This window comes from Anolis carolinensis, chromosome 4, assembly GCF_035594765.1.
Source record: "Anolis carolinensis isolate JA03-04 chromosome 4, rAnoCar3.1.pri, whole genome shotgun sequence".
Lineage (NCBI taxonomy): Eukaryota > Metazoa > Chordata > Lepidosauria > Squamata > Dactyloidae > Anolis > Anolis carolinensis.
In genome coordinates this window covers 130,912,506-130,922,362 of record NC_085844.1, presented here as the reverse complement: position 1 = coordinate 130,922,362, position 9,857 = coordinate 130,912,506, and the positions used below count along the sequence as shown (strand labels likewise).

Genomic DNA, 9,857 nt, shown 5'->3' with positions numbered 1-9,857 from the left:
CACATATGCAGGGACTATATATATATATATATATATATATATATATATATATATATATACACACACACACAGTATATATCACACACACACCAATTTAACAAAGTTTCAGCCACAAAAACAAAGTTTCTGAAGTAGAACAATGACTTTCACAGTAAAGACAACCCAGTTTAACAGGAAATAAGACTTTCAAACCAGGAACAGATTTCTGCAATTATTAAAAAATGGTTTATTATAAAAGCTATGAAAATTCGCCAAAAATCAGAGGATAAGGGAAACGTTCCAAATTTTGGTGAGCTATCAGTGTTAAATGTGTTCTACCACTGTACCAAGTTTGAAGAAGATCACTCAAAAAATGAGGGCGGGAGAGTCCTGTAAAATCTCCCCTCGTGCTGTTTTTTTTGGCCACTGCGCATGCGCGTCCGCCATTAACGAATTAATTTTGAAACTAACGAATTTTCGTTAATTTCGAATTTTTTCGGGGGCAAAATTTGGAAATGGCATCAGAAACGAAACGCTGGCGCCCCCTACTTTTGAAACGAGTTTAGAATCAATTTTTTCATGGATCGCTCAAGCCTACTCTCTAGTCTGTCAAGATCGTTTTGAATTCTGCTCCTGTCTCCTGGAGTGTTGGCTATCCCTCCCAGTTTGGTGTCGTCTGCAAACTTGATGATCGTGCCTTCTAACCCTTCGTCTAAGTCGTTAATAAAGATGTTGAACAGAACCGGGCCCAGGACGGAACCCTGCGGCACTCCACTCGTGACTTCTTTCCAAGATGAAGACGACGCATTGGTGAGCACCCTTTGGGTTTGTTTGCTTAGCTAATTACAGATCGACCTAACCTTAGTCTAGCCCACATTTTACTAGTTTGTTTGCCAGAAGGTCGTGGGGGACTTTGTCGAAGGCCTTACTGAAATCCAGGTAAGCTATATCCACGGCGTTCCCTGTATCGACCCAGCTTGTAACTCTATTGAAAAAAGAGATCAGTCTGGCATGACTTGTTTTTGGTAAATCTGTGTTGACTATTAGCAATGACCGCATTTGTTTCTACCGTGTTTCCCCTAAAATAAGTTTGTTTTCCAGCAGATATCGGGATAGTTGAAATCGCCCATGACTACTATATCTCTTCTTTGTGCCTGTTTGGTCAGCTGTTGACAAAAGGCTTCATCAAGTCCTTCATCCTGACTCAGGGGTCTGTACTGTACACCCATGACAAGATCTTTTTGAGTCCTGGTTCCCTTGATTCTTATCCAGATGCTTTCAAGCTGGTTTCCCGGATTATAGTCTTGCATTTCTTCTGCAATGTAACTGTTTTTGACATATAAAGTTACTCCCCCTCCTCTCCCCTTTGTTCTATTTTTGTGAAAGAGGTTATAGCCCTCAATGGCCACATTGCAGTGATGAGAGTAATCCTAACCAGGTTCCAGTGATGCCTATGACATTATACGTGTGGTGCTGTGCTAAAAGTTGGAGTTCGTCTTGCTTATTTCCCATGCTCTGTGCATTAGTGTAGACACGTAAGCCCCTGTGACTTTCCCCCGAGCTGTTTATTTGGGATTATTGTGCTCATTTGGGATTATTGTGCTCCCAAAATGGAGAAAAGAAGCGGCGATAACAGTGGTGGGCAGCAGAGCCTTGCCTGGGGGCTCCACTGCCCTGCCACTCGTCCTCCATTTCCTCCAATGTTAGCCGGCCAAGGAGAAGTGGCCAGCTGGCTTTGGAGCCTCGCCTCCATGCTGCACTGCCCAGCTTGATCTGTTTATAAACTAAGGCAGGCCTTTTCAGCACAAATAAAGGGCTGAAAAACTGCTTATATTCCAGTATATACTGGTACTCAAATCCAGTGCACCACCTGAATTTTCAACTTTGAAACCAATTTTTTTTGGTTGCTGAACCATACCTATAGCACTGAAAGAAAATGATATGTGAAAAAACCCATAATACAGATAGAATGAGAAAAGATTTTTATTTTACATTTATTAATACTATCTGAAATTCAAAATGCAAAAACCTTTTACTGATTAGCCTATCGGCCATATCAAAACATTTGATTAACATATTTAACACATACAACCCACATTACAACCAAAGTTAATATAAACTTATGCAGTATTGAACAGGACTTGGATTTTCTTTTCCTGAGTCACAAAACTTCATTATTTTCTTTGACTAAAAGATACTTATTTATTTTATTTATTTAGGATATTTCTATCCCGCCTTTCTCCACAACGTGGACCCAAGCTGCTTACAAACAGAATACAAACATTACAATCCTTCAATCAGAAGAACAAAATAGATAAACCATGACAAAAAACAATCAACAAAATCCCACATTTCAGTTAAGACCATAACCTCCTCCCCCAAGTATTCCTCCTCCATTCAAATTATAAAATCCACAACTCATGCCATGGGTCTATTCATTACTCTAAAGGATACTCTAAAGGTAAATCTTATAAAAATTATATGAACAAATTATATATTAAGTTTCATTAGAACAGCTTAGATAATTTGGAAGTTTTGTCTTCTGCTACAGCTGTGTAGGTGTCCATAACTGTTGCCAGATTTTTGTGGTATTTCTCCAAGCCAGACCGCAACCTAAGATAAATCTCCTAGGGTGGATGGGGGTAAAATTAAATATTAGTAAGAAAAACTACACCAAGAAGATAGAAGTATATTTTTTACTAGGAATGTGTCATTTTAAAAAATAGCAAAACCTTTATTTCTGAAACATACTAAACTCACTGATTGTATTTTCTTTGTACTAATAACCAAGACTAGCAAGTACCGTGTTTCCCCGAAAATAAGACAGCGTCTTATATTAATTTTTGCTCCCAAAGATGCACTAGGTCTTATTTTTCCATAAAGAAGAATTCACATTTATTGGTGAACAAAAAAATGAATATTGATTATATACTGTACAGTAGTTGTCATCATAAACCAGCATAACCAGACAAACTGTGAATCCTATTAAGAATTTCTTGTTACTACCAATATTTCCATGTACAACATTTTATGGTACGTACATTTACTGATCCTGCATGCTCTGGTGTTCTGTTCATTGTGCATGCTTCCAAACAAAAACTTGGCTAGGTCTTACTTTCGGGGGAGGACTTATATTTAGAAATTCAGCAAAACCTCTACTAGGTCTTATTTTCTGGGGATGTCTTATTTTAGGGGAAACAGGGTACCTGCTCTTCCTGGCAATGTTGTCATGGAATTTTATGTAACTGCCAGACTTACATCATCTATAATATATGTATTTGACCCATGTGATATACAACAAAGTCAAAGGATAGTTACTACTATAATATCGGCAACTTTAATATTACATCAAGCTTCGATATCACACCGGGCTTGTTAAATACAAGAACATTCTCATAAGGACCATAATAAATCAGAATATAACTGTATGGTTCTATATCCTATTTATTTTTATCATCAAGATTTAGTAGATTACTTTCATCTGAAATTACATATAGGGAACCAGGTACACAAAAAGTCCTTACATTATGATTTGGCATGTGTTCAAAGTCATGTGTTTGTGCATGGTGAGATATACTTTCAAGATAAAGGGATGTTTTCTTTTTCATTTCATAGAATCAGAGCAGAGGTCTTCAAAAATAACTAGGCAGCTACCTGCTGGGAATGCCTTAACTGGGGAACCTGCACTCTGGCCACAGGCCCCCTTCCAACTCAATGATTCTGTGAATCTTGTAATGCTTCCAATTTCTCAGCAAACAGCACATCATGATGAAAGTCAATCTGTTTTCTTTCAAGTTCTAAGCTTATCCAGGAGGTTAAATGGGCAGGTACTCATAAGCATTTACCCACCTGAGCTTTTAACTTCTCTTTTCCAACATTGTCAATTAGCTCCTGAGTAGCAGCTTTGACACACGCAATTTCTGCCTGATTTCTTGTTAGCTCTTTCCAGACAGCACTTCTCTTTTCCTGGAATTTGCTGCAATTCCTAGAGTATATTCACATACAACACTTTAATTTGTAACATAAAAGAAGCATGCCACTACCTTTATTGATGCCCATTGTTTTTAGAGCTTCAAAAAAAAAAAAAAAAAAAGCAATTCATACACAGATGTGCTAAAACTTAGTTACTGCATTCCAAACAGACTTAACTGACGCTGCACTCAGGCCTTCCTCATTAATTTCTGCTTTAAAAAGGCAAAAATATTACAAATATCCTGAACAAATGTGTTATTTTGGTAATAAAGAAGGAAAGGTAGACTTTTATTGCAATTTTTTCCTGCAGTGAGTTACAGTATATCCTCCTGCTACTCCAGAAGACAGGGCTAAACATTTAGTGAGGTCTGAAAGCCTCTTTTTTTTAGAAGAAAAGAATACCATCCCAGTTTCGGGATAAGGGCACCTAACAAAAAGAACTCCAACTAGGAACACTAAAGGAGTCAATGCATGATTAGTCAAAAATAAAAACAAGCTAGTCACCATCACAGAAAATAAAAACACTTCAGAAGGGTGCACTATTTTTCATTCACAACAAAAAGAAGGCATGGACTTCACAGTAAGCCCAATTTTCCTTTCTCTTACAGTAAAGAAATACAGACGAGAGTGAGATATATCTGTTCAGTTAATCCCAGGCTGGGTAGCTTTCTATGAAGTCCCTTAAGGAAAAACATCCTGTTACAGGATATTCCTGGTGATTTCTCTGAGGCTGGAGGTGCCAAGGTCGAGAGAAGTTTCAAGGCCTTCTTGGAAGAGCAACCTGCCAGGGCCAATGAAGCTCTTGGTGGTGCTGGGGTATTTGAAGCCACAGATGTCAAGGGCATCGGAAGTTTGGCAGGTCCCATGGCAGACAAGAATTTCTCATACTCAAGAGCTTTGAGGCGTTGCTCTCTGTTCTTTCAGGCCAACAGTGTGAACGTCTGGCAATGCTTGAAGGACGACAACACATGTGTCTCACCCACGCACAAATGGCAGTGGGAATACCCGTCGTTGCCAGGGATCTTACCTCCACAGTCCAAGCATTTCTTAAACTAAGTCATCACCATATTGAAATGGATGACGCTGACACTGGGTAGATCATTGAGATCCAGGAATAATACCGAAAAAGAGATCAGATTGTCAAAGTCAAAAATCCCAAAAATTTGATAAAGATGAAGAAAAATGTCAGTAAGAACTAAGATTTCTATACGCTGCTGCCGTGGTGCACAAAATGTGAAGCTACAGTGGTGTCCAACCTTTTTATGCCACCACAGAAAGTTGGGTGAGAAGTACCACCAAAAAGTACCACTTAGGGCTCTAGGTTCCAACATACACTGCACAGGTTCAGCAAACTTCTGAGTCACAGAGACCACAAAGAAGAACCTGGGTTCTTTCCACTGGAGTCTGTAATCCCCCGGAATCCCTGGTCTCAAAGGAGGGGTTGAACTGTGGTGTGGTGAATAAACGCATGATTGATCATGACTGCCATGCTTTCTTACCTTTTTCTTACAGAGAAGTAAACCTTGGTCTCAACCAGAATGTGGTTCAAGGATTCCCCAAAAGGACTGTTATCCAGGAAGGGATGAACTTGAGATTCTGCTTGGAGCCTGAGTCCACATCCGTTTTTAAACCATACTTGTTGCCTGACCTCTACAGGTGCCAGCTAAACACTGGAACTAAACTGGATAGTGTCTACAGTGCAAAGGCTATCACCTTCATCAGTGTGTTCATTGTCTGTATCAGTTTCATCTCATTGCTAGGAATTTCCTTTACCATCTTATTGGTTCACAGCAATGATTCTCTGGATATGATGAAAATTGAGGCTGCAGCTTTAAGGAGTCCTCAGCCTCAATGTCAGTGGTAATCTTTTTCAGCATTATTAAAATAACTGGCCAAAGTTGTAAGAGTTGACATGGGGATATTCACCAGAGGCACTTCCAATTTGGACACCACATCCTTGGGACATCATAATTTGGACATCATATCACACTCTCTTCTATCCATTCAGGTTATACTTTTTTTTTTGCATTTTTCAGATTTGGCCTGTTGGGGGCAGGCTTGCTCCACTCTTCTCTTACTTTCAGCAGCCCAATTCTTTTTCTTTGTCCAAATGCACCAAGTTTCCCTTCTCAACCAGCACAATTCCTCCTTTGCCCTTAGCTTTGGCTACCAACTTCAAGAAGCTTTGCTCTAGATCAGAACACAAGCTTGCTTCATCTTCAATATCCCTTCAAATGGTTATCATGTTACCTCTTAATCTTCTCTTCACTAAGCTACACATACCTTACCCCCAATGTCTCTCCTTATACAACATGGTTTCCAGACCTTTGACCACTTTCGTCACTATCCTCAAGATACATTCAGTTTCTCAATATCCTTCTTGAACTATGAGGCCCAGAAATGAACACAGTATTCCAAGTGAGGCCTGAACAAACATCAAAAGTTTTCCTTTCTTGCCTATTGGAGTGAGTGGAAGAAACAACCCACCCAAAGGATATTCTTCCTTTCCCTATTGGAAAAGAGTAATTTGCATCTACTGTTATTTTTATGCTTATACATATTTTCTATCCCTCACCGCTGTGTTCCCCTCCCCCCGAACCAATACTTTTATATATCTGCCCAAAATTTCATTTCCTCTTATGGAGGCATATGCTTTCTTTAAGATGCTAGTTTTGAAGTTACAGTAGAGTTTCACTTATCCAACATAAACGGGCTGGCAGAACGTTAGATAAGCGAATATGTTGGAAAATAAGGAGGGATTAAGGAAAAGCCTATTACACATCAAATTAGGTTATGATTTTACAAATTAAGCACTAAAACATCATGTTTAAAAACAAATTTGACAGAAAAAGTAGTTCAATACGAAGTAATGCTATGTAGTAATTACTGTATTTACAAATTTAGCACCAAAATATCACGATGTATTGAAAACATTGACTGCAAAAATGCGTTGGATAATCCAGAACGTTGGATAAGCAAGTGTTGGATAAGTGAGACTCTACTGTATATTAAAACATTTGAACAGACCAAGTAGGATAAAAATAAATTTTAGACATTCATACTCTGTTATTGCTTGCTTGCGTTGCTCGGTATCATCACGTATTCTGTTAAGTTTGATGTTCAAAGCATTGACTTTTTCCCTTTTATTAGTAACCATCCTTTTCAAAGACATTTCATTGGTCTTGGCATTCTTTAATGCACTCTTGCTCGTCTCTATTTGATCCTCTAGCATTCGAATCTGGAATGAGAATGTTTGGAGAGGTCAAGAATCAATTATAGACTTTTTTCTATCAATACAATTTAAACAAAGCAATCAAGCACAAAGTACTGAAAATACTAAATTGTTCTGTGAATGAGATTCACAAAAATAAAAGGAACGCTTTTATAGGCAATCCCCAGGCTACAAACAAGATGAGTTCTGTAGATTTCTTAAGCTGAATGTGTATGTAAATTGGAATGGGTACATTTTTTAAAAAAGTTTTTGGATCGGATAAGGAAGAGCAAACACCCCTGTAATGTTGGCTTTTGCTGCTTGGTGCCGTTCAGAAGATTTCACTTCACTTTCTGTCCCTGTGCCAACTGGATTTTGAAAATTTTGGTTTGATGGTGAGAAAGCTCCAGTGGATACCCTTTTCCCATGATAACTCTTTCAGGAGTGAATTTCCTTTCCTAGGAGTAGATTTTTCTCACTTCCTGTTGTCTCACCCCCATTCTTAAGTATGAGTCATTTTTAAATAGTATGGTTGTAACTCGGAGACTGTGTGTTTTAATGCAAGAGGCATCCTTGCACGAAGAGGATGGCCTATAGGCTTCCATCCTTCAGATTCTTTCTGAGGAGTCAGCTCTGTAACAAAGAGTAAGGTATGGAAAGATTTGGGAAATACCAATGCTTGCCTATTTTTTAAGCAAACAACTTCTGTGTGCCTGAAGCTCACTAGGCCAACAAGATTCAGGAACTATGACTGTCTCATTTGTCTCCTACCATTTTCCTCACATGAGATTTACTTGTCCGTTTTTTTTTCTCCAAAACTGGAAGGTCCATGTGTTTAAAACGTACTGGTAGGGCAAACATTTACAGTAGAGTCTCACTTATCCAAGCCTCGCTTATCCAAGCCTCTGGATAATCCAAGCCATTTTTGTAGTCAATGTTTTCAATATATCATGATAATTTGGTGCTAAATTCATAAATACAGTAATTACAACATAGCATTACTGGGTATTGAACTACTTTTTCTGTCAAATTTGTTGTATAACATGATGTTTTGGTGCTTAATTTGTAAATTCATAACCTAATTTGATGTTTAATAGGCTTTTCCTTAATCCCTCCTTATTATCCAAGATATTCGCTTATCCAAGCTTCTGCCGGCCCGTTTAGCTAGGATAAGTGAGACTCTACTGTATAAGGAGAAAATGGAGGAGTAATTCTACATATCTTGTTTTGTGTAAAAGGAGTGGCTATAGGGCTGTACAGAAGTGGCTATAGGCCTGACAAGGCAGCATAATTACCTCCATTAAATTAAAAAGAATATCTGCTGCTATCTCTAGCATTGACTTCAGATAGCAGCCAACAGGGCTAGGATGGGAATCTCTAGTGACTAGGCTGGGCCCAAGGCCCAATGTTATTTTATGGGATAGCTGTCAACATATACAGTAGAGACTCACTTATCCAACATAAATGAGCCGGCAGAACATTGGATAAACGAAAATGTTGGATAATAAGGAGGGATTAAGAAAAAAACTATTAAACATAAAATTACATTATGATTTTACAAATTAAGCACCAAAACATCATTTTTTACAACAAATTGACAGAAAAAGCAGTTCAATAGACAGTAAGGTTATGTAGTAATTACTGTATTTACAAATTTAGCACCAAAACATTGCAACATTTACTACAAAAATATTGACTACTAAAAGGCAGCCTGCCTTGGATAATACAGAACATTGGATAAGTGAAGCTTGGATAAGTGAGACTCTACTGTAGTAACTTCTCACATCACTAATCAAGCATCCTAAAAATACACACATACCTCATCTAATAAAATAGGTGTGTTTGTGGACACAAAAAAACACCCCTGAAATGTGATACCAGAGACAGAAATAACATGAAAAGGATACTGATAGATTTCTACGCCATGAAGAGGTAGAGCAGTTTGAATTGAACAAAAACAAAAATAAACAAAAAACAAAATTTAAATGATCTAGAGACCACTCAGATCCTTCATCACCCTCCACTTTTCTGATTTCCATTTTGGTAATCTTTTTTTAATTTATTGGAGATAGCTGGTGAGGCAGGCTTGCTTACTTTCCATTTTCCTTGATGTTCTGTTCATGCATGCTCAAAAATGGTTTCTGGAGGCAGCTACTGTTCACAATGTCTATTGTAAGCAGGTACACTTACGATACAGTAGGATTAACTAGAGTAGAATCCTATTCTTTTTCAGCCTAAGCATTATTACATTGTTTATTACAGACACACTACTGTAACCTGTAATCAAATTCCTGTGTTTTTTCAATCCACTTTCACCATTTTCCTAATGCTGATACTGCTTTAAAAAACCTTGTCAGTTTGACAGAGGAGAAAAAGCAAGAGGTTAGGCAAGTATAAAATACTTTGTTAAAAGGAGTTTTGTCAGAGGCTTTGTTAACTGAGATATGTGTGCATTCATCAGTACACCAACCCATCAACCGGAACGCAAAAACCAGAGGCACTTTCTTTCAAATTATGTGCTGCTATATATATTTAGAGGCAGCCATAACTTAAATCCAACCTTCCTCTGATTCCCCATTTCTGAAAAAGAAAGGTATTGCTGCATCCTGCTATTACTCAGAACAAAAAGACCAGCATGTTTCTCAATTCCCGATCAAGTCTCTTTTCTTTAAACTAACCTGACGCTTAATTCAAG

General features: G+C 38.1%; 1 protein-coding gene across 3 annotated transcripts in view; it reads right to left on the bottom strand.

Annotated features, from left to right (window-relative positions):
• Positions 1-1,944: 1,944 nt before the first annotated feature.
• nuf2 (NUF2 component of NDC80 kinetochore complex) overlaps positions 1,945-9,857 on the bottom strand; it is a 31,114-nt gene continuing 23,201 nt past the window's right edge. For all 3 annotated transcript variants that reach the window (XM_003226719.4, XM_062977817.1, XM_062977818.1), the window contains 3 exons: positions 7,014-7,189; positions 3,829-3,964; positions 1,945-2,606 (listed from right to left, as the gene is read on the bottom strand). In XM_003226719.4, the coding sequence (XP_003226767.1) occupies positions 2,487-2,606; positions 3,829-3,964; positions 7,014-7,189 (432 nt within the window). In that variant the 3' untranslated portion in view covers positions 1,945-2,486. The remainder of the gene's footprint in view (positions 2,607-3,828; positions 3,965-7,013; positions 7,190-9,857) is intronic.